This window comes from Cebus imitator, unplaced genomic scaffold, assembly GCF_001604975.1.
Source record: "Cebus imitator isolate Cc_AM_T3 unplaced genomic scaffold, Cebus_imitator-1.0 Scaffold536, whole genome shotgun sequence".
NCBI lineage: Eukaryota > Metazoa > Chordata > Mammalia > Primates > Cebidae > Cebus > Cebus imitator.
Genome location: NW_016107851.1, coordinates 718,869 through 744,477, shown reverse-complemented (window position 1 = coordinate 744,477; position 25,609 = coordinate 718,869). Strand labels below are relative to the sequence as shown.

Genomic DNA, 25,609 nt, shown 5'->3' with positions numbered 1-25,609 from the left:
GGCATGGACACGTGTGTGGGGTAAAGATATAGATACAGGCATAGGGCAAAGGATGTGAAAGCGGGTGATGGGGGTGGATGTGGACACAGTCATGTGTGGGTGTCGGGGCACATGGGAAGAGGAAGAAGGTGCCAAATTTGTTTTATTTGAATTCCTACCTCTGAATTATTTTTATTTTTATTTATTTTTTTGAGATGGAGTCTCACTCACTCTATCACGCAGGTTGGAGTACAGTGGTGCAATCTTGGCTCACTGCAACCACCGTCTCCTGGGTTCAAGCGATTCTCCTGCCTCAGCCTCCCGAGTAGCTGAGATTACAAACACACACCACCACGCCCAACTAATTTTTGTATTTTTAGTAGAGATGAGGTTTCACTATGTTGGCCAGGTTGGTCTCAAACACCTGACCTCAGGTGATCCACGTGCCTTGGACTCCCAAAATGCTGGGATTACAGGCGTGAGCCACAGCGCCCAGTTCTGATTTTCTTTCTTTTTCTTTCTTTTTTTTTTTAAATTATACTTTAAGTTCTGGGGTACATGTGCATATCTTGCAGGAAGTTACATAGGTATACACGTGCAATGGTAGTTTGCTGCCTCCATCTCCCTGTCACCTATGTTAGGTATTTCTCCTAATGTTATCCCTCCCCAATCTCCCCATCCCATGCTATCCCTCCCCAGCCCCCCAACCCCCAACAGACCCCAGTGTGCGATATTCCCCTCCTTGTATCCATGTGTTCTCATTGTTCAACACCCAGTTGTGAGTGAGAACATCCAGTGTTTGATTTTCTGTTCTTGTGTCAGTTTGCGGAGAATGATGGTTTCCAGCTTCATTCATCAATCCCTGCAAAGAACAAGAACTCATTCTTTTTTATGGCTGCATAGTATTCCATGGTGTATATGTGCCACATTTTCTTTATCCAGTCTATCATTGATGGGCATTTGGGTTGGTTCCAGGTCTTTGCTATCATAAACAGTGCCGTAATGAACATACGTGTGCATGTGTCTTTATAATAGAATGATTTATAATTCTTGAGTATATACCCAGTAATGGGCTTGCTGGGTCAAATGGTATTTCTATTTCTAGATCCTTGAGGAATGGCAACACTGTCTTACACAATGGTTGAACTAATTTACACTCCCACCAACAGTGTAAAAGCATTCCTGTTTCTCCACATCCTCCCCAGCATCCATTGTCTCCAGATTTTTAATGATCTCCATTATAACTGATGTGAGATGGTATCTCAATGTAGTTTTGATTTGCATTTCTCTAGTGACCAGTGATGATGAACATTTTTTCATATGTTTGTTAGCTACATAAATGTCTTTTTTTGAAAAGTGTCTGTTCATATCCTTTGCCCACTTTTTGATGGGTTGTTTTTTTCTTGTAAATTTGTTTTAGTTATTTGTTGATTCTGGATATTAGCCTTTTGTCAGATAGGTAGCTTGCAAAATTTTTTTCCCATTCTTTTGGTTCAGAGTTCACTCTAATGATTGTTTCTTTTGCTGTGCAGAAGCTCTGGAGTTTAATTAGATCCCATTTGTCTATTTTGGCTTTTGTTGCCATTGCTTTTGATATGTTAGTCATGAAGTTCATGCCCATGCCTATGTCCTGAATAGTATTGCCTAGGTTTTCTTCTAGAGTTTTTATGGTGTTAGGTCTTATGTTTAAATCTCTAATCCATCTGGAGTTAATTTTTTATAAGGTGTAAGGAAGGGGTCCAGTTTCTGCTTTCTGCACATGGCTAGCAAGTTTTCCCAACACCATTTATTAAACGGGGAATCCTTTCCCCATTGATTGTTTTTGTCTGGTTGGTCAAAGATCAGATGGTTGTAGATGTGTGGTGAAACTTCGGAAGCCTCTGTTCTGTTCCATTGGTCTATATGTCTGTTTTGGTACCAGTACCATGCTGTTTTGATTACTGTGATTTTTGCACATTGATTTTATATCCTGAGACTTTGCTGAAGTTGCTTATCATCTTAAGGAGATTTTGGGCTGAGGCGTTGGGGTCTTCTAAATATACAATCATGTCGTCTGCAGATAGAGACAATTTGAGTTCCTCCTTTCCTAATTGAATACCCTTTATTTCCTTTTCTTGCCTGATGGCTCTGACTAGAACTTCTAATACTATGTTGAATAGGAATGGTGAGAAAGGGCATTCTTTTCTTGTGTCAGATTTCAAAGGGGAATGCTTCCAGTTTTTGCCCATTCAGTATGATATTGGCTGTGGGTTTGTCATAAATAGCTTTTATTATTTTGAGATACGTACCATCGAATAGCTAGTTTATTGAGTTTTTAGCATCAAGGGCTGTTGAATTTTGTTGAAGGCCTTCTCTGCATCTATTGAGATAATCATATGGTTTTTGTCTTTGGTTCTGTTTATGTGATGGATTATGTTTACAGATTTGTGTGTGCTGAACCAGTTTTGCACCCCCGGATGAATCCTACTTGATCGTGATAGATAAGCTTTTTGATGTGCTGTTGCATTTTGTTTGCCAGTATTTTATTGAAGATTTTTGCATTGATATTCATCATGAATATTGGCCTAAAATTTTCTTTTTTAGTTGTGCCTCTGCCAGGTTTTGGTATCAGGATGATGTTGGTCTCATAAAATGAGTTAGGGAGGATTCCTTCTTTTTGTATTGTTTGGAATAGTTTCAGAAGGAATGGTACCAGCTCCACTTTGTCCGTCTGGTAGAATTCAGCTGTGAACCCATCTGGACCTGGACTTTCTTTGGTTGGTAGGCTGTTAATTGCTGCCTCAACTTCAGCCCTCAGCCCTTCAGCCCTATTCAGGATTTCAGCTTCTTCCTGGTTTAGTCTTGGGTGGGTGTAAGTGTCCTGGAATTTATCCGTTTCTTCTAGATTTACTGGCTTATGTGCATAGAGTTGTTTGTAATAATCTCTGATGGGAGTTTGTATTTCTCTGGGATTGATGGTGATATCCCCTTTATCATTTTTTATTCCATCTATTCTATTCTCCTCTCTTTTCTTTTTTATTAGTCTGGGCTAGCGGTCTGTCTATTTTGTTGATCTTTTCAAAAAGTGCCTGGATTTAATGATTTTTTGAAAGTTTTTTTTGTGTCTCAGTCTCCTTCAATTCTGCTGTGATCTTAGTTATTTCTTGTCTTCTGCTAGCTTTTCAATTTGTTTGATCTTGCTTCTCTAGCTCTTTTAATTGTGACCATAGGGTGTCGATCTTAGATCTTTCCTTGGTTCTTATATGGGTGTTTAGTGCTGTGAATTTCCCCTTAGACACTGCTTTAAATGTGTCCCAGAGATTCTGGTATGTTGTGGCTTCATTCTTATTGGTTTCGAAGAACATTTTTATTTCTGCCTTCATTTCATTATTTATCCAGTAGTCATTCAGTCATTCAGAAGCAGGTTGTTCAGTTTCCATGTTATGGTGCTGTTTTGAGTGAGTTTCTTAATCCTGAGTTCTAATTTGATTGCACTGTGATCTGAGAGACTTGTTGTTATGATTTCCGTTCTTTTGCATTTGCTGAGGAGTGATTTACTTCCAATTATGTGGTCAATTTTAGAGTTAAGTGCAGTGTGGTGCTGAGAAGATTTTATATTCCGTGGATTTAGGGTGGAGGGTTTTGTAGGTTTATATTAGGTCTGCTTGGTCCAGATTTGAGTCAAGTCCTGGATATCCTTGTTAATTTTCTGTCTTGTTGATCTGTCTAATATTGACAGTGGACTATTATTGTGTGGGAGTCTAAGTCTCTTTGTAGGTCGTTAAGAATTTGCTTTATGTATCTGGGTGCTCCTATATTGGGTGCGTATATGTTTAGGATCGTTAGCTCTTCTTGTTGCATTGATTTTTTTTTACCATTTTGTAATGCCCTTCTTTGTCTCTTTTGGTCTTTGTTGGTTTAAAGTCTGTTTTATCAGAGACTAGGATTGCAGCCCCTGCTTTTTCTTGCTCTCCATTTGCTTGGTAAATCTTCCTCCATCCCTTTGTTTTTAGTCTGTGTGTGTCTTTGCACGTGAGATGGGTCTCCTGAATATAGCACACCAATGGGTCTTGACTTTTTATCCAACTTGTGAGTCTGTGTCTTTTGATTGGAGCATTTAGGCTGTTTATATTTAAGATAAATATTGTTACGTGTAGATTTGATCCTGCCATTTTTATATTAGCTGGTTGTTTTGCCCGTTAGTTGAAGCAGTTTCTTCATTGTGTCGACAGTCTTTACCATTTGGTACATTTTTGCAGTGGCTGGTACTGGTTGTTCCTTTCCGTGTTTAGTCTTTCAGGAGCTCTTATAAGGCAGGTCTGGTGGTAACAAAATCTCTCAGCAATTGCTTGTCTATAAAGGATTTTATTTCTCCTTCACTTATGAAGCTTAGTCTGGCTGGATATGAAATTCTGGGTTGAAAGTTCTTTTCTTTAAGGATGTTGAATATTGGCTCCTACTCTCTTCTGGCTTATAGGGTTTCTGCTGAGAGATCTGTGAGTCTGATGGGCTTCCCTTTGTGGGTAATCTGACCTTTCTCTCTGTCTGCCCTTAGCATTTTTTCCTTCATTTCAACCCTGGAGAATCTGATGATTATGTGCCTTGGGATTGCTCTTCTTGAGGAATATCTTTGTAGTGTTTTCTGTATATTCTGAATTTGAATGTTGGCCTGCCTTGCTAGGTTGGGGACGTTCTCCTGGATAATATCCTGAAGAGTGTTTTCCAGCTTGGATTCATTCTCCCCATCACATTCAGGTACACCTATCAAACGTAGATTAGGTCTTTTCACATAATCCCATATTTCTTGGAGGCTTTGTTTATTTCTTTTCACTCTTTTTTTCTCTAATCTTGCCTTCTCGTTTTATTTCATTGAGTTGATCTTCAATCTCTGATATCCTTTCTTCTGCTTGATCAATATGGCTATTGAAACTTGTGTATGCTTCGTGAAGTTCTCGTGTTGTGTTTTTCAGCTCCATGAAGTTGTTTATGTTCTTCTCTAAGCTGGTTATTCTAGTTAGCATTTCATCTAACCTTTTCTCAAGGTTCTTAGTTTCTTTGCATTGGGTTAGAACATGTTTCTTTAGCTCAGAGAAGCTTGTTATTATCTACCTTCTGAAGCCTGCTTCTGTCAGTTTGTCAAACTCATTCTCCATCCAGTTTTGTTCCCTTGCTGGTGAGGAGTTTTGATCCCTTGGAGGAGGAGAGGCGTTCTGGTTTTTGGTGATTTCATCATTTTTGCGCTGGTTTCTTCCCATCTTCATGGATTTATCTACCTTTGGTCTTTGAAGTTTCTGACTTTCAGATGAGGTCTCTGAGTGGATGCCCTTTCTGTTGACGTTGAAGCTATTTCTTTCTGTTTTTTTAGTTTTCCTTCTAAGTCAGGCCGCTCTGCTGCAGGACTGCTGGAGGTCCACTCCAGACCCTGCTTGCCTGGGAATCACCCGCAGGGGCAAGGATTGCCACTTATTCCTTCCTCTGGTAGCTTTGTCCCAGAAGAGTACCTGCCAGGTGTCAGCCAGAGCTTTCCTGTGTGAGGTGGCTCTTTGGATATACTGGGGTCAAGGAGCTGCTTGAGAAGGGAGGTGCCTTATCAGAGCTCAAGTGCTGTGTTGGGATTTCCCTTGTTCCGTTCAGAGCTGCTGGGCAGGGACATTTAAGTTTGCTGCAGCAGAACTCACAACCACCTCTTTTCCCAGGTGCTCTGTCCCAGGAAAGTAGGGCTTTATTTATAAGTCCCTGATGGGCTGCTGCCTTTTTTCAGAGATGCCCTGCCCAGCAAGGAGGGAGTCTAGTCACAGTCTGCCTGCAGAGGCGTTGCTGAGCTGCTGCGGTCTCCGCCCAGCTGTTATGTAAACTTCCTTTCGATTTTGTTTACACAGGTAAGGTTAGAACTGCCTTAGTAATGGCAGACGGCCTCAGTAATGGCAGACGCCCTTTCCCCCAGCAATCTCGACCGTCCTGGGTCGGGCTTAAACTACCGTGCTGGCTGCAAAAGTTTCAAGCCAGTGGGTTTCATTTCGCAGGTCTTTGTGGGAGTGGGACCTGCTGAGCCAGATCACTTGGCCCCCTGCCTTCAGCCCCCTTTTTTTTTTCAGGGGAATGGGTGGCTCTGTCTCAGTCTTCCAGGTGCCAGCTAAAACGGCTGCCCAGATTTGTGCTGAAAACCCGCAGTGCTTGTTGACCTGGGGGAATCTCCTGGTCTGTGGGCTGTAAACACCGTGGGAGAAGTGCGGTATCTGAACCAGAGTGCCAGAGTGGCCAAAAAAGTCCCCGATGGCCTCCGTTGGGTGGGAGGGGGGTCCTCTGGCCCATTGCACTTCCTGGGTGAGGCAGTGCCCCACCCTGCCTCAGTTTGCCCTCCTTGGGCTACACCCTCTGTCCAACCAGTCCCATTGAGATGAACGTGGTACCTTAGTTGGAAATGTGGAGATGGCTCGTGCTGCGTCGCTCTCACTGGAAACTGTGCCTCGGAGCTGTTCCTGTTCGGCCGTCTTGGCCGGAAGTCCCCCAGCCCTGAATTTCCAATATACTTCAGCAGCATCCTCACTTGTCTCCAGTCTGTGGCCAGTTGGATAAAGCCCCCCACCAATGTGCTTCCTTCCAGAGGCTGCCCTGGCATGTCCCAGCCCAGTCCTACCCGCCTGTGTCTGGGTGGCCCTGTGCGGCTCTCAGTTAGCATTTGGGCATCCCAGCCCTCCTGGGTAAGAGGTAGCTGCCAGAATGCCAGGCTTCCTGCGTGTGCCAGCACTTGGTTTGAGTGTTCACTGTGTTGGATTCAACACAGGCTGGCATTTTAACGTCACACGTTTTGAAATCGTTGTGGGGTTTTTGTTTGGCATTTCCTAATTATTTTTTCCCCATTTCAAAAAAGCAGAAAAGATAGTGTTGAATGATACCTAGGTATTTTCATTTTAGGAGCTTTTTCCTAGTCTTACCTACACAGGTTCCGGTGAGTTCAGGAGTTTAACCTTCACGTCCACGACACGGCCCATCACTACCCTTCTCTGTCCAGGGATGCATATTTGCATCTTTCCTTCCACTTGTGAAGTGAACGGAGGGGAAATGTACAGTTTTCACTGAGTTTGGAGTGGCTTTCATCTGAGCAGCCCTGTGCTGGAGCTTGCCTCTTCTTCTGTAAGCAGAGGGTCTGCTGTGTGGGGAAGTGGCTAAACCGCGTGCTTTGTCTTCCACTGCAGGCCGTGGCCACCCGGGAGCCCGATGCACAAGACAGGTGTGCGTGCAGGGACAGCGGTCCTGGAGATGAAGGCCTGGAGCTGCAGCCTGTGGACTCGGCTATGCCCATGGCCATGACCCAGGCTGCCCTGCGGCCCTGGGCACCTTGCCCGGAGAACATGACCACTGCCCCAAACGGCCCCGGGCTAGGCCCCGCAGGCCCCTGTCCAGGCCCGGACCTGAAAGACCTCAAGATGGTGACCTCCACTGCATGTGGAAATGGAGTCTGTGGCTGCAGCCCTGGTGGTGACACGGATGCCCAGGAGGCCAAACTCAGCCCAGCCAAGCTTGTGCGCCTCTTTTCCACCAGTCGGAAGAAGACGAACGCCCACCCTGAGCGGCCCCACTCTGTGGTCCTGATGGGCAACTCCTCCGCGTGGAACACCCTTGCCTCCTTCCGGAAAATGGGATCCTTTAAGAAACTGAAGTCCTCAGTCCTGAAAGGAATTCAGAGCCGAGAGGGGTCAAATGCCTGTTCAAAGGGAGAGGCTTCAGAGCATGGCCTGGCAAAACCCATCGCAAATGGCGCTGTCCCAGGAGCCCAGGCAAACAGGGAATCCCCCTTGGCACGAGGACCAGCGCGTGGCGCCCCCAGGGCAGCAGAGTGGGGCACATTGGATGGCTCTGACCCCGAGGACGCGGATGATGTCTTTCAGCGGAGCACGCACCGCTCCCGCAGCCTCCGCAGAGCCTACGGCCTGGGCCGCATCTGCCTGCTGGACATGCCCCAGAACCATGCCACACCCACGACAGCCACTGGCCAGGCCTCCACCACATGCGAGATTCTCGTGAGGGACCCTGAGAACAACGCCATGGGCTGCAGGAAGAGCAAGAGCACCGACAGCCTCGCCTTTCTGAAGAAGAGCTCCTTTAAGCGGAAGTCCACCTCCAACCTCGCAGACCTCAGGACAGCCCATGACACACAGGTGCCACAGAGGACCCTGAGCAGTTCCTCCGCTGACTCCCAAAGGCTCGGGTCGGGAAGAACCAAACGCTGGAGGAGCCCGATAAGGGCCAAGGACTTTGACAGAGTCTTCAAACTTGTGAGCAATGTGACCGAGGCTGCCTGGAGGAGGGAGAGTCCCAGGAGTGGGGCTCCCTCCCCTGGTGAGGCCAGCCTGAGACTCCAGGCACACAGCCAGCTGCATGACGACTACTCACGCCGTGTGTCCAGGAACACCGAGCAGGACAGCAGGCGGGGTGTGGTGGTCACGCATGGCACCACTGCAGCCTGCTCCGTGGCCCGTGGTTTCGGCTCAGCCACCTCTAAGGGGCCCTGCCTAGACACCGACACTGCCGTATTTCCTCTTGAAGCCAGAAGTTCCTGGACAGCGGAAAGCTACGGTCCTTGCACTAGAAGCTCCTTGCCAAGCCCGCTTGCCAAGGATGTGTTGAGGAAAGACTCTCATGACCCAGATGCTGGCAGCCAGTTGGCATTTGACCCCGGGCAGCCTCCCACCCCTCTACGGCCCACCACACCTAAGCCCCAAAGCCCTCAGAGCCCAGGGACAGGAAGTGCCAAGTGTCACAGCAATCACAGTGCACTGTCCATGAGGTCACAGGAAAGTGAAGGAAGGACAGAAGAGCCTGATCAGAGAGAGCCGGAGCCTGTGTCCTTGCAGGATTCCTTGGAAGCCACACATAGTGAGGAGGGCAAGGGCCTTCTGGTGAACATTGGTGGGGCAGCCGGCCCAGAAGAAAAGGACGAGGAGGAGGTAAGGGCAGCAGCGAGGTCCCTCATGGGGGCCACCCTGCTGCGGGAACAGAGCTTGCACAGGGGCACTCTTGCCTCACCTGTAGGTTCCCTTGCTGCACAGGTATTGCCCTTGGTCCCTGACCTGTCAAGGTTGGTAGCCCTGCGCCGACCTTGTTGCCCTACGTTATTAGTGGGAATAGGAGTTGTCAAGTTGCTGTTTACCAAGTTCAGAAATAATATCTATCTCCTTTGAAATAAAGTGCCAATGTATGAGATTCATTGAGATGGCATTTGCCATACCATTCATTCAAAAGATGTTTATTGAACATGTACGAGGCACTAGATTCTGGGGGGGAGGTAAGTTGTAAACAAACTGTCGTCTGCTCCATGCAGCTGTTAGACGCACCGTTTTTATTACCCGGATCTTTCTTCTTTATATTGTAAGCTGTTTCTGTAACCTTTCTCACAAAGCACATATAAGTGAAATTCTTTCTGTTAAGAGACTATTACCTGTCGTATTGTCACAGGACCCTTTGGATGTCACTTCACCAGCTAAAAACCTCTGAGGCTGGCAGTGCCTCTGCTTGTTTTGCTCGTGCCCATTGGGCTCGTTCCACCCACTCTACCCAGCAGGCTGCATTTGGCTTGTACTGCCAGCCTAGATCCCATGCCTGCCAAGGGCAAGCCAGGGATGGAGTACCCAGGGGTGTGTGAATGAGTGAGCATGGAGTCCAGCCACTGCACACCGCCAGGCACGCCAGCTGCTGCAGAGGGGCGGGCAGCTCCCAGTACCAGCACAGGTGCTGGGTTCATGCAAGGCTGCGGCTGGCTTCCGCTGTGGGCACCAGTGTGTGGAGAAGGGGAACATGGTGACATATGAAAGCTCAGAGATGCCAGGAACCACATAGCCCCAAAGAGGGTGTGTGGTATGTCACAGCCCTGGTTCAGGAAGCCCCAGGATCTCGACTCCCAGAAGGGCCACAGCGCTTCTCTTTTTCTCATTGCCTCCGTCACGGTGACCAGGAGGGCGTGTTTCAGGGGGCATGTTTCATCCCATTTGTGTTATAGCTCTTTGAGTCCGACTGCAGCTCTTGGGCTGGCCCAGCCCCACCACTGCTTTCTGTTGCATGTGGCAGCTGCCTGGCACTGGTGGAACGCAGGAGGGCTTTACTGTTACAGCGTTGGTTGAGGGAATCCCAAGGTTTGGGCCCCCAGAAGGGTTGCCGGTCTTCACTCCTGCAGTCCTAGAGCATGTCACCACCTGTAGCTTGGTGAGCTGGCCAAGAATGTGTTACAACCCCTTCAGCTCCCACCTGCAGCTTGGTGAGCCACCCAGGAAAGTGTTACAGCTCCTTTTGCCTTCACCGTTTGGCAGGTTTCACGTTCTTGTCCCACATCCAGGAAGAATGAGGTTACATGAACACATGTAGGGTGAGCAAGGCTGAAAAGAGCTTTATTGGGTGCCTGAACAGCTCTCAGCAGAGAGAAAACCTGGAGTGGGTTGCTCCTCTGATGCGTGGCTGAGTCTGAGCTTTTATGGGCTTAGAATGGAGGAAGCGCATGCTGATTGGTCCATGGGCGGGCCTGGAAAAAGCACCACTTGATTAGTTGAAAGGCATCAAGGAAGTTCTCACTCCAGGTCACTGACTTCACTTGGAACTGGCATCTGGGCCCTAAGACTTCAGGCCATCCCTGGCTTGAAGATGGGGTTTCACTGGGGACCCATCCACTCCCACCTAAGAACCTGTCTGTCTCCCACAACCATCACTAAGTCCGTTTAATTTCCTAGGAATGAATTAGGAACATGCAGTTTGGTACTTGTCAACCTTTGAATGATGCTTGTTCAAAGAGATTTTTATGATGGGTTATTGTACTTACTTTAGAGTAGATCATAAGCACCTCATGAATTGACTTAGCTAATAGCTGTCAAGGTTACAACATTTTTTTTTTTACATTTTGTCAAACATCCAGACAACTGTATAATTTTCACTTTATAAAGCATTTAGTTACATAGCTGGAATACAGGGAAGTGCATTCGTGTGTATATATTGCAGATTATTTTTCACATACATTTCTAGATTGATTTGCAGGTATAAATTGGTGCTTGCCGTAGATAATAATCCCCTAGCAAATGCTCCTTTCCACCCATCCCTGGGGAGGACCTCAGTTTTGTCTTAACGCCTACAGGTGAATAATTGCACAGAAAGGTTTACAAACTCAGACACCAGGACAGCCTCTGCACTGTCCATGTTGACCTTTGCTGTACGGAGAGACCGGTTAGTAGAACCTTTGTAGAAAGACCTAGAAAGTAGGACTATTGCAGAGTACTTTCAGGAGATTGAGATTAGTCTTGAGGGCCCCTGGGCAGCCAGAGAAGAGAGACTGCACACTCTCTGTGACCCGAGGTTCCCGTGGAGAGCTCACCACTTTCTTTCAGAGGTCTTGAATATTGACAGTCATCTGCTCGTTTGCGTATTTGAGCATGTGGAGCAGTTGTAAGGACACAGAACTAGTTGCCAGACTTAGGAAGGAGTTCCCGTTCTGCCAGCTCCGGTGTGTGCAGCTGACCAAACTCTTCACTCATTCCTGGGTGAGATGAAGGGTAACATTCCTTCCACTAAACACCGTGCCTGCCCTACTCCTAGTTTGGAACCTTCCCTCCCTAAAAAAGGGTTTGTATACTTCTGGAGAGTTCTTTATGTTAAAGATTGGACTTTATTTTCCACTTAACAAAATTATTTTTTTTTAAATCATTGAAATATTTTATTCCTGAGAACCTGTTAAGCGAATATATGTGAACTAGTGTTTAGTTATTTGCCAGGGTGATTTTGACCATTTTATGGTTTTATATGTATATTTGCTATTCTTAGTTATATAGAATTTAATTTCTACACGCAAAAGATCTCCAAAGATAGAAAGCAGAACAATTATATTGAAATCCAGTTTATTAAAGATGCACATACGTTGATAATTCTACAGATTTGCCTCCAAATATTCACCACCTTTTTCAGTTGCATTTGTGTCTTCAAAATTCTTTTTTTTTTGTTGAGACAGTGTCAGTCACCCCAGGCTGAAGTGCAGTGGTGTGATCTCAGCTTACTGCAACCTCCACCTACCGAGTTTAAGCAATTCTCATGTCCCAGCTTCCCAAGTAGCTGGGATTACAAGCATGTGCTAACATGCCTGGTTAATTTTTGTATTGTTTGTTGAGACAGGGTTTTGCCATGTTGGTCAAGCCCATCTCAAACTCCTGGCCTCAAGGGATTTGCCTACCTCGGCCTCCCAAATGCTGGGATTATAGGTATGAGCCACCATGCCCGGCCTCAGAATTCTTATATAGTACATCAAGCTTCCTCTTGAACATTTATTTATTTCTTTGCTTGTTTGTTTGCTTGTTTGAGACAGAGTTTCACTCACTCTCGCCCAGGCTGGAGTGCAGTGGTGCATCCCAGCTCAGTGCAACCTCCATCTCTCAGGTTCAAGCAATTCACCTGCCTCAGCCTCCTGAGTAGCTAGGATTATAGTCACCTGCTAACACGCCCGGCTAAGTTTTGTGCATTTTTTGGAGTGATGGGGTTTTGTCCCTCTATATGTCAAAAAGGGAAAGTATAGCTATGGCTTTACCCAGTTTGCATCTTATATGTTGAGGATCTTTGGTGTTAGTTCCACAGAAGTGCTTGTGAAGTAGAACCTGAAATCTTTATCATTTTGGCTTTGAGAAACAAAAATACAAACTAAAGGAAACAAACAAAAATTTTGTGAAATGCAAGAATTGCAAACTTCATGACTTAAAAGCAGTTTTTGTCTATTTTATAGTATTAAAAAATTAAATTTCAGTCATTACTATAAGTCAGTATGCAGTTTTTTTATTCAGTGCATTAACAGTGTGGTTCTACTTACAGGATTAAAGCAAATTTAAACCTATTTTGTTGAATGTGTAAAGGTTGTAATCAACATGTATTATGGTGTTATTTAAAATAAATATTATAATGTACTTTCAATAGGCAGAATAATTTTTACTTAGAATTTCTTATTTATATCATACTACCCTAAAAATGACAAAACAATCTTTGAACAATTCTAAGCAGTTTAACAAGATTGGGTATTGCTGTGAAAAAGAGCTGGGAAAATGTCCTCCCGTTTCGATTTACAAAGCATGCTGTACTCCTGCCACCTAGTGGTAAGCTTTGTTTTAAGAGCAGTGAGTCTGTTGAACAAGCCCGTAAGCTTGTGACCTGGTTTTAAGGTACAGGTTGCATTTACTGTTGACAGTGTTGCCTGTTGCGTTATGAAAGTATTGCGTGGGAGTTTGGAGCATTTATGCTGCTTCTCCTACCAGCTTACTAAGGAGAAACCCCCTCCTCAGTGAGTGGAAACCCACCGAGTCAGTGGTACATGTAGTGCTAAATATGCCGTGGAAAAAAACTCCTTTAAATGATGACAGCCGATTGGACCCTTCTCCAGGGAGCTTTGGTAAGCTGCAGTCTCTTGGCACAAGTTTCTCATTTAGTTGGGACCCTGGTCCTATTATTAAAAGATCCTTGGCAACTGAGGCAAACTATTGAACTTCTCAAGGGTAGGATATGGAGTAACTTCATCTGCCTCTGGGGATGGTAAGAGCCAATGAAATTGTATGTTTTAAGCACTTAGCCCACCCTTTGACACTGACTGCCTCTGTGCGGTCATCACTGTTTAGATGATTTTTCCATCCTAGACTGACGTGACTTTTTAAGACAGGGACATTAAGGTCAGTTCTTTCCAGAACTCTTTTTCAATATAACACTGTATTATAGTCTTAAAGGGGATGGGGAAATTCTTCAAACAGTTAGTTTGAATCATGCTACTTTAAAAAAAAAGCCATGAGAGTTAAGTTCCAGCATAATCCAACATTTATATTTTCATTCAATTATGTACCCAACCATATTTGTTGAGCACCTATCAGATAAAAGAGTCAGTTAGGCATGACTCTGTAGGGAATGTGGGTGATGCCAAGGAGGTTGTACATGTGCCCACATACATTAAGTCATAGGAGAACTTGATGGATTAAATTCCATAAAAGCAAAATGCTATGGGTTTCAGAGGCTTGCAGTTCTCACCATGTACCAAATCAAGGAAGGTTGCATAAGGGTGACTAAATCTGATTTGAAGAAGTGGGATTTCTCCAGGTGGTTATGGAGGGGACGGGGACATTTCAGTGAGATACAGTCGGTTGGGCATGTATGCAGAGATTTTCTGGGATTGGAGATAACTGGAAGTAATGTAATTTGGTTTGATATAGGGGAATAATCCAAGTTAAGATGAAATCATTAAGTCCATTATGTTCAGTGAAATAAGCCAGGCATAGAAAGATAAGTACCACATGTTCTTACTCATATATGGAAGCTTGAAAAGTAGATCTTGTCAAAAAAGAGAGTAAAATAGTGATTATGAGAGGCTGGGAAGGGCAGGGGGAAGGGACAGAAGAAACTGATTAACAGGCACAGAAGCACAGCAGGCTAGGAGGAGTGAGTCCTGGTTCTATAGCACTGTGGGGTGACTAGATTATCAGTAGTTTATTGTGTATTTCAGATCACTAGGAGAACAGATTTCTCAACGTTCTCAATACAAAGAAATGATAAATATTTGAGGCGACATGCTAATTACCCTGATTTGATTATTTCATATTATTTACATGTATTCAGATAAATGTCACATGGTACCCCATAAATATGTGCAATTATTACATGTGAATTAAAAATAGTAAGAAAAGCAAAAAGAATACCATAGGATTACAAAGGAAAAAGAATTTTTAAAAGACAAAATCATTAAGTCCAGGGCATGGACACTTTTGAATGCCAGAGTAGAGAACCTTTACTGTGCTTGATAAACACTGAGGCACCAGGGACGTTTATGAACAGAGACAAGTTAGTCTCAGAACTGTGTTTTGAAGAGATTGATCCCCTGTTGGTAGAGAAGAGGACTGGAAAGAAAGGGGACCAGAGGGAAAGATAATGGAAGTTTATTGCCAAAGAGCTGAGAGTTGAGAAGGGCCTGACGTGGGAGGGTGGATATTGATAAAACAGAAGTCAAACAGTGCATAAGGAATCTCACCACTCAACACCTGCCATGTGAACAGAAGGGGCTGAAACGAAAATAAGCTGTGTGCACTCTCATTGGTGCAGAGTCTAGCTGGTGCCAGGAATGCGAGCGGGTCATTATGATGTAGTGGTGAGGGCTCCTCATGAGAGCGCACTAAGTGCCACAGGAGCTGCAAAGGTGGAATTAAGAACTCTGGGTGGAAAGCGGCAGAATTGGGGAGGGACAGTGGAGTGGGGTCTTTAGTGCCCCGGGCAGCGGTTACAGAAGAGCACTGGCCTTCCAGGCTGGCGGGAAGAGTGTGGGGCAGGAAGGGGATGCCCACGCCTGAGCTCAGCTCTGCTGCTTCCTAGTTCTCGACCTTTTCTAAACCTCATTTTCCTCGCCTGTTAACTGTGGGTGGTAAGTGTCCTGACCACATAGGATTATTGTAAAGATTAGCTGAGGTGATGTGTAGACTTAGCACGGGGCTTTGCATGTCTGTTTCTAGCAAAGTGATGCATCTGTTGTGCTCAGGGAGCTGCAGATGGCTCACAGAACTTCTGTACAGGGCAGCTGGCTGGAGAGGAGGGAGGAAGGTTAAGCAGTTAGGTCCAGACATCATTAGGGTCTTGCTTACACCTGTGAATTTGGACTTTGCAAGCGGTGGAAAGCCAGTGACATTGTCAGAGCGGGAATGCAGAGGGATATTCGTGGCTCAGGCTGATCAGACCAGCTCTGTAGAGAGGGCTAGGCAGGCAGTGGTCAAGGGGAGAGACAGTGTCCCTCAGCACTCTAGTCCAGGGTTTTGAAATCTGTACTAAGCCTACGGAAATGAAGAGGAGGGGATGGATTCTAGAATTATTTAGTAGTCTACATTTTAAATTAGTGTTGGAATGTTTATGGGAAGAGAGAAGTCTGGGATGACTGTGTATTGTGTTGGGATGGCACCCATCAAACAAGCCACCAACACAGTGGACCAGGAGAAGCAAGAAGGGGATTTTGTAACCCTACAATATCGGTAAAATAAAGCCTCCCTCTAGCTTGTAGTACTGGAATAACATGGCAGGTGAACAGGGGCCACATACAGGCCCATTTTCAATTCGAATAAACAACCGTGGAGTTTTGTGATGGCGACAGATACTCCATATGTGGTGACAGCTCCAAGGGGCTGTTCTGCGTGATTTAATCAGAGGTGCAGCTCCAGGACACAATTGGACTCTTAGGTTCCTTAGGCATTACACTTTAGGTTGGCTCTAATTGCCAGCTGGGATGTGGGAACAGCTATTTTACAGCCACTGCTGGAACCAGAAAGATGATATGTAATTTATAGGAGTAAATGTAGCGATTCTAGAAGTCTGCCTAACGTTCTGTTAGCAGTTTCAATGAGGTCTAATTTGCATAACATCAACTCATTGCTCATAGATATGCAGTTTGATGATTTTTAAGAAATACAGACTGTGGGGCCACCACCAGCGTCCAGCTAAAGAACACGTGGCTCCCCCCAGAAAGCTTCCCTTGCCTTGTATAGCCAGTCCCTGCTCCCACCCAAGAAAAGGCCACAGCTCATGGGCTTTGTGTCTACACGTTTTATGAACCAAGCAATTCAGTGACTCTTACATGTTTGTGGAGTTCTGCAGCCATCACCACACACTAATTTTAGCATGACTCCACCACCCCAGAAAGAAGCCTCGTGCCGTTTGCAGTGACTTTCTGTTCCCAGCCCCAGCCTCAGATCTGCTTTTTGTGCCTATGATTTTACTTTTCCTGACATTTCATAGAAATAGAATCCTGTCATATGTGGTCTTTTGTGACTGGCTTCTTTCGCTGAGCAAAACCTTGTTTTTAAGGTTTGTCTATGGAGCGTGATCAGTGTTTCCTTCCTTGTCAAGGCTGTGTAATATTCTAGCGCCTGGCTGTCTGTATAGCACTTTGTTATCTGCTGATAGAGATGGGTCATTTCTGCCTTTTCGTTCTTATGAGTAATGCTGCTGTTGTAAGTGAATACCTACATACAAGTCCTTGGGTGAAAATATGTTCCTTTCTCTTGGGTGGATACCTAGGGGTAGAATTGCTAGGTCCTGTGACAACTCTGTGTTTAATTATTTGAGGAGCTGCTCTCACAATGGCTCTATCATTTTAGAGTCCCACTGCACTGTATAAGGGTTCCAGTTTCTCCTCATCCTTGCCACTGCTTGGTATTTTCAGTATTCAGAACTCTAGCTATTCCAGTGGGTGTAGAGTAGTATTTCATTTTGGCTTTAATTAGCATTTCCCTAATGACTAAGGATGTTGAAAATCATTTCATGTGCTTACTGGCTATTCACATGATACGATTTGATGAAGTGCCTGTTCAGGTCTTTTGCTCATCATTTCATTGCATTCTTTGTCATCCTCTTACTGAGCAGCTAAGAGTTCTTTATATTTCCTGGCTGCCTGTTCTTTTTCAGATAATATGATTATTGAGGGTTCTCCAGAGGACAAGAACCAGTAGGATCATATGAAAATCGGCTGGTGCGATTAAGGCTAAGTACCAAGATCTGCCATCTGCAGCCTGGAGAAGTGGAAAGCCAGATGTGCAGTTCAGTGTGAGGCTGGAAGCCTGAGAACAAGGTGGTTGAGGTGAAGTGCTGGTGTAAGTCTTGGACTCTCGGGGCCCAAGAACCAGGAGCTTGGATATTCCCGGGCAGGAGAAGGTAGATGCCTGCAAGGAGAGGAGGGGATTCCTGTTTGTCCCCTCAAGGGATTGTAGACGTCTACCCACATCCCTGAGGGCGAATCCTCTTTACCTCCTCTACTGATTAGTGATTCTAATGCCAGTCTTTTCTGGAAACACCCTCACAAATGCACCCAGAAATAATGCTTTACCAGCTTTCTGGGAATTTGCCCAGTCAAGTTTGCACATGAGATTAATAGGAACTGCAAATATTTTCTCATAGTCTGGCTTGTCTTTTAAATTTTTTAGCATTTTTCTCTTTTGAGACTGGGTCTCACTCTTGCCCAGGCTGGGGTGCAATGATGCAGTCACAGCTCACTGCAGCCGCAGCTTCCCAAGGTCAGGCTATCGTCCCGCCTCAGCACCGCCCCTATCCAGTAGCTGGGAGTACAGACACACAGCCGCGCCTGGTTAATTGTATTTTCTGTAGAGACAGGATTTTGCCATGCTGCCCAGGCTGGTCTCGAACTTCTGAAAACAAGTGGTCTGCCTGCCTCGGCCTCCTGAAGTGCTACAATTACCGGGATAAGCCACCACTCTCAGCCCAATTTTAAAATATTTTTCAAAGAGTCAAAGTTCCTAGTTTTGATGAATATTCAGTTACCCAATTTTTGTACTTTTCTGTAGATCTAAGAGCTCTGATTACAAATTTTCTCCTATATTATCTCCTCGAAGTTTTATCATTTTAGCTCCTACATTTAGGTATATTCCCCATGTTTAGTTGTTTTCGTGTATAATACGAAGTTTCATTTTTTAAATATATGAACATCTGGTTATCCAGCCTCCATTTATTCAGCTGCCTATGGTTTTTGTACTACAGATATTTTAAGTTCCCATATTCCTCTGGATTCCCATTCATTTTTTCTGACAAAAAAGCTCTAGAATTCGAGTCACAAAAATTACAATTAGAGTTGGAAAGATACTTTTTACATAAGATACTGTGTATGCTTTCAAAAAATATTTTTCTAATGAATTGAACATGTTGTTACAGGGACATCTGCCCCGCTATGACAGTTAGTGTTTTATGATATTTCCTAAATAGTATGCCTGGGGTAGACCATGTCTTTTCTTACAGGCGGCTTTTTAGTTGTGATATAAAGAGAATTAACATGTCTTCTATGAGTCATCTTTGTGCTAGTTTATGTTCAGTTTCTCCTAGAATGCTTTTAGCTTATTTTGTTTGTTTTCCTTTTGCTGGAGAAAAATGCGAAAGAGAAAAAGGATCTCTTGCAGAAATACTAGAAATCATGGAAATTCAGATTATGAGTCTAAATGTGAAAGTGGCTTTTTATTTTAACAATTGAGTCATTTTCTAAGTCAGTTTTTTTAAAAACAAGTTTCCATTTGCTCCGAAAAGGTTTATGTTCATTATTACCTAATTCTTTTTCAACGGAAAGTTTCAAAGTATTTCTGAATGGGTGCTTAACATTTGAGTCAAGCATTTCAGTACAGACCAGTTAAACTTTGCAAATTGCATACTTCTGATGTTCTAGCCAGAGTGAAGACCCCCTGGGATGCAAGCCAAACGAATCTCGCCCAGCAATCCTGACAGGCTGCGGAACTTTACACACTTTAAAAAAAAACACTGATAAGATTATTATTACAATTGCAGAATCTAAAGAAAATTATCACATACCTGTAGTTTTGAACTTTCCAGTGGTTCATTTCTAGAATAGTTTCTCTAGTGAAATGCCGTTAAATAAGATTCTCTCATTAAAAATAAGGGGGGAGGGAGACGGAATTGTACCCCCATACCTGCCCAAGAGAGAAAGTGCCAGCTTTTATAGACATTCCCACAATAATCACTTACAACCAGCTAGCCATGTTGTACTGCGTCTTATTAATGCTGTGCACATGTTTTTTGTTTCTTTGTTTGTTTTCTGAGACGGAGTCTTTCTCTGTCACCAGGCTGGCGTGCAGTGGTGATCTCGGCTCACTGTCATCTCCATTAACCTGTTTGAAGCGATTCTCCTGCCTCAGCCTCCCAAGTAGCTGGGATTACAGGCACGCGCCGCAAGGCCCAGCTAAATGTTGTATTTTTAGTAGAGACGGGGTTTCACCATGTTGGCCAAGATGGTCTCGATCTCCTGACCTCATGATTCGCCCGCCTCTGCCTCCCAAAGTGCTGGGATTACAGGTGTGAGCCACCGCGCCTGGCCAATGCGGTGCATGTTCAGCTTCCTGAAGTTTAAGAAATGACAGGAACCAATATCCTAGTATATTCTTCAACGTTTTCTTATTTTCTCTTAATTAATGTCTCATTTGATAATTTGTGGATAGGAGGGCATAACGAGACCTTACTGAAGTACTAAATACAGAAAGTTACATTTTCATATTCTCCAGGAAGGAATTTTAGCTTGATAACGAAGAAACTGATTTCAGTATATGTTTTCCTCCTCTTCTGTTTTTCTCTTCTTGAGCCTCTCTATAATAATTAAGATCAAAGAGCACCCAGGGTGGCATTGCTTTCCACCTGGCTTGGTGACACGGATTGATTTGGCCGTGTCTGCTGTGATGGTGATGATTAGAAGGAATGCCGTAGGTTTTGTTGGCGGGGGCCTGAGTACAAATTGTCACATGTCACTATATAAATTGAACACTACCTGTTTCTTCTACTTCTGGCAGTCTGGGGACAAAACCACCATTTGGAATGCTCTAGGGCAGACTTCAGGGAGTCAGCTGGTGCAGGAGTATTCTCTCCCTATGGCTTGGAGAGGATACAGCACTCACAGCTGCTTTCTGCCCTGCGCTGATTTAGTAACTTTCTTTCTTTTATTTCCTCCCGAGACAGAGTTTCACTCTTGTTGCCCACCCTGGAGTGCAATGGTGCGATCTCTGCTCACTGCAACCTCTGCCTCCTGAGTTCAGGTGATTCTCTTGCCTCAGCTTCCCAAGTAGCTGGGATTATAGGGATGCACGACCACACCCAGCTAGTTTTTGCATTTTTAGTAGTGAGGGGGTTTCACCATGTTGGTCAAGCAGGTGTCGAACTCCTGACCTCAGGTGATCCACCCATCCCGGCCTCCCAAAGTGCTGGGATTGCAGGCATGAGCCACCATGCCCGGCCTGATATAGTAACTTTCTAGGATACCAGAATCCACATGGCTGTCAGCCAGCCATTCCCAACTTCACTGGTCAGGAGGCTTGATAGTGTAAAGTAGTTGGGCCTTGTTCTGCTGAGTTCTATCCTAGTTTTATTGCTAACTAGCAGTATGTCCTTAAGAAAGACATTTGACCTACTTAAGCCTCGACTTCTTTAAAAATCGAGATGACAGTACTGCCAGAATTAAATGAAATAATGGATGTAAGGTACTTAACACAATGCCTTGGAACATCATAAATCCAGTAAATATTGGCTTTTATCATAACAGAAATTGTTATGATTCAAATTACTTCCTTTGGTCAGACATTTTAGCACATGACAGTTAAACTTTGCAAATGATGTGCTTCTGAGTTCTAGCCACACCCTGAGGTACAAAGCAAAGCTACAGATTCCTGAGCCTCACCCAGAGCTACTGAATTAGAGTCCCTGGGGTTTAGACCCAGCAACCTGGACTATCAGGAATCAGCTCGGGAGAATGACTTCTGTCATGCAAACGTTGAGACCCACTGTCCAGGCTGAGGCTCCTCCAGGCATAAAGTGACCTGTGCTTGTCCAAAATAGTGATGCTGTGATTCAAGCTAGGGAGGCATGCCTGGAAAAGAGAAAGATTGCTTGTAATCTTTTTTTTTTTTTTTTGAGACAGAGTTTCGCTCTTGTTGCCCAGGCTGGAGTGCAATGGCGCGATCTCAGCTCACCGCAACCTCCGCCTCCTGGGTTCAGGCAATTCTCCTGCCTCAGCCTCCTGAGTAGCTGGGATTACAGGCACGCGCCACCATGCCCAGCTAATTTTTTGTATTTTTAGTAGAGACGGGGTTTCACCATGTTGACCAGGATGGTCTCGATCTCTTGACCTCGTGATCCACCTGCCTCGGCCTCCCAAAGTGCTGGGATTACAGGTGTGAGCCACCGCGCCCGGCCCAATCTTTTTTTTTTAATTGAACAATAATATAAATTGAATATATGTTTCTATAGACAAAAAATCCCTCAGGCAAGAAATGGTGCAATAAAGAATTGGTCTGGCTGGCATGGTGGCTCACACCTGTAATCCCAGCACTTTGGGAGGTCAAGGCTGGAGGATCACTTGAACTCAGGAGCTCAAGACCAGGCTGGGCAGCATGGTGAGATCTTGTCTTTAAAAAAAATAAAAAGTTGGCCTGGCGTGGCAGTGTAAGCCTGTGGTCCCAGCTACTCAGGAGGCCAAGGTGGGAGGATTACCTGAGCCTAAGAGGTCGAGGCCACAGTGAGTTGTGATCATGCCACTTCACTTCAGCCTGGGTGGCAAAGCGAAAACCCTGTCTCAAATAAAATAAAGAATTTGGTCTAAAATATGTTGAGGAGTATGAGTCTAGCAATTGCTCCATCAACTACTGAGAACTGGAATTTTTACCAGCTCATTCAGGATTTTAAAAAATATGTTTCTTGAAAATAAAAATATCACTAATAGCTCAAATTGATATGATGCCTTTTCAATGCGTCAAGTTCCAACGCGTAACACTGTTGCATTGGATTTTCACAGCCACCTATGACATAGGTGATTTTTTAATTTGCTTTAACAGAAAAGTTAAAGGACTATCACATAACTAGTGAGGGGCAGGGCCGGGCCTGTAACTGGGTCTGCAAAGGAGAAGGAGGCCTAGAATCAGCATCTGCTTTGGGATGTGGCGTACAGACATTCTCACCATTTACTCCTTTGCTGATCTCTTGGTGAATCACTTAATCTTTCTTATCTGTAAAGTAGAATTAAATGTATCTACTTCAGAGAGCTTTTAAATTAAATGGTATGTTCAACAACAGCAAAAAACACAGCCCCATTTAAAAAAAGAGCAAAGGACTTGAATAGACATTTCTCTAAATAAGATATGCAAATAATAAAGTGTATGAAAACAAATGCAAATTAAAATCACGGTGAGATACCACTTCACACCTGTTAGGATGGCTACTATGTAAAAAAATAAATAACAATTGTTCACAAAGATATGGAGAAATTGGAACCCCTGTGTGTTGCTGGTGGGAATGTAAAATGATGGGTGCAGCCACTGTAAAAACAGTATGCCGATTCCTTCAAAGTTAAACACAGAATTACTGTATGATCCAGTAATTCCATTTCTGGTAATCCAAAATAATTGAAAGCAGGACTCGCATTTAATTTATACACCCATGTTCATAGCAGCACTATTCATAAGAGGCAAAAGAAGGAAACAACCCGCATGTCCTTTGATGGACAAATGGTTAAAAAGTATAGTGTGTACACACACTGTAGAATATTATTCATACCTTTAAAAAAAATGCCACAGGCAGAGTGCTTTGGCTCACGCCTGTAATCCCTGCACTTTGGGAGGCCAAGCTGGGCCAACCACAAAGTCAGGAGTTCAAGACCAGCCTGGTCAACATGGTGAAACCCCATCTCTACTAAAAATACAAAAAAATTAGCTAGCTGGGCGTAGTGGCAGGTGCCTGTAATCTCAGCTGCTTGGGAGGCTGCGGCAGGAGAATCGCTTGAACCCAGAAGGTGGAGGTTGCTGGGAGCCAAGATTGTGCCACTGCACTCCAGCCCTGGCAACAGAGTGAGACTCTGTCTCAAAGAAACAAACAAACAAACAACAACAACAACAAAAAAACATGCTGCAGCATGGCTGAACCTTGAGGACAGGGTGCTGTGTGAAATCAGCCAGTTATAAAAAAAAACTACTGTATGATTCCACTCACATGAGGTCCCTGGAGTAGTGAAATTCATAAAGACAGAAAGTAGAGTAGTCATTGCCAAGGGCTAAGAGGAAGAAAGAATGGAAGAGAGTATTTAATGGGTACAGAGGTACATTTGGGAGATATGAAAAAGTTCTGGAGATGGATGGTGGTAATGATTACACAGCACTGTGAATGTACTTAATGCCACTGACGCATACACCTAAAAATAATTAAAATGCAGCTGGCGCAGTGGCATATACCTGTAACCTCAAGCTACTCAGGAAGCCAAGGCAGAAGATCACTTGAGACCAAGAGTCTGAGACCAGCCTGGGCAACATAACCAGACCCCATCTCACAATTTTTAAAAAGTAGTCAAAGTAGTAGACATTACTGCTACACACATATGTCTATGTATGTGTGTGTTTAAATATGTATAATACATATTAAATATATATATAAATATATATTTTTTACCACACAATTAAATCATATGCTGTAGGTTAGGAGCATGTTTCTAGTGCTGGTATCATGGTTAGTTAAATTTTTATTCCACTTCTCTTGTGACTCCATGTGTAGCATTCTTGCCACTGAGCTTGGGTCATGTGTCCCTGCCCAGACCAGTTCTTCTCCTTGACTTGTTTTTTTGTTTGTTTTGAAACAGAGTCTTGCTCTGTCTCTAAGGCTGGAGTGCAGTGGTGTGATCTCGGCTCACTGCAAACTTCGCCTCCCGGGTTCACGCGATTCTTGTGCCCCGCCTCTGAAGCAGCTGGGATTACAGGTGTGCACCACCATGCCTGGCTAATTTTTTTATTTTTAGTGGAGACAGGGTTTCACCATGTTGGCCAAGCTGGTCTTGAACACCTGACTTCAAGTGATCCACCCACCTTGGCCTCCTAGAGTGCTGAGATTTCAGGCATGAGCCACCGCACCCAGCCTCTCCTTGATGTTTTAGATGGGAATGTTTTGGCTGGCTGGGATGGGTTAGGCAGCTCCACTAAGGTGCTTCAGTCCCTTTTCTGGCCATTTGTTTTGGGAGTTCACTGGATGACACAAGAAAGAAAGCCACCTTGGGCTCCAGGGTGACTCCAGGGCCAGAGTGGTGCCATGTTTAGTACGTCAGTGCCACAGATGGGGACAGGAAGAGGATTACAGCCCCACTCCTTAATGTATATTGTACGTTTTTCACATGTTTATATGCAGCCAGGATCCCTGGTACATTTGGCTTTTTATTTTTACTCTTTGTGGTATAAATTATTCATCTGTAATTCTTTAACTGCCAAGTTTTGAGTTAAACCTACTGGAAATATTTGGCAGCAGACACATTAGAATCTTGTCTTCCTCAGTGAAAATAAAAAAGAAGCCCTGAAGGTGCTCCTTGTGATCTTGCCTTTCCTTTGTGATGGTTCCTGTGCAGAGCATCCATGTGACATGAGTGTCCCTGGTACGCAGCACGTCGGAGATTGGTGTTTACCTGCTCAGGGAGGCCCTGGACGCTTATGAGTTGAAAGCAGGTGTGATACAATCTGTTAATTAGTAAAAGCATAGAAGCTTATTGGTGGCAAGGATCCATTACCTTGTTCCTCATGTAGCTGAGGCTAAATAAGACACCTTCAGAACAGGACTGTTGATAATGGGGGAAAGAAAATTGCAATCATTATGTTTGTAGAGTGGCATGGAATTTCAGTAGATGAGGGAGGAGACAGACAAGATGGCTGACTTCCTGATCTGAAACATGGTCACTGATGATGAAATACTTAGTGGTCCTCAATCAGTAATTTCAAAAGATGAAAGTAAGTTTATTTATAAAAATCAGTATGGAATGTTGGGTGAGAGCAGCTTCCTTGCCATGCAGCCCATTCATTTACTTGTTCACCTATCTGCCCATCAACTCACCCATTCATCTTTAACCCGTTCAAGACACATTTCTTATTGCCCATTTCTCAAACACTATTGTAGACTCTGGTGCCATTCAGATAGTAATGGACAGTTTGAAAAAATGTAAATAGCTGTTTCCATGAGATTATCAGATAAATCAATAAGTGTTATACACATGTTATAGCGACTCTAATAGAGGACAGAAAGGAGCTACTAACTCTGAGTCTAGGGAGCTTATGATGCTGTCAACACAGACATGTTTTTCTCTATCTGCTTTCACTGGAGAGTA

The 25,609-nt window shown here is 44.3% G+C and overlaps 1 protein-coding gene across 5 annotated transcripts in view; it reads left to right on the top strand.

Moving 5' to 3' along the window:
* Positions 1-25,609, top strand: part of SPATA13 (spermatogenesis associated 13) — a 335,263-nt gene that overhangs the window by 224,623 nt on the left and 85,031 nt on the right. For all 5 annotated transcript variants that reach the window (XM_037733529.1, XM_037733530.1, XM_037733528.1 and 2 more), the window contains exon 2: positions 7,155-8,906. In XM_037733529.1, coding sequence (XP_037589457.1) covers positions 7,155-8,906 — 1,752 coding nt within the window. The remainder of the gene's footprint in view (positions 1-7,154; positions 8,907-25,609) is intronic.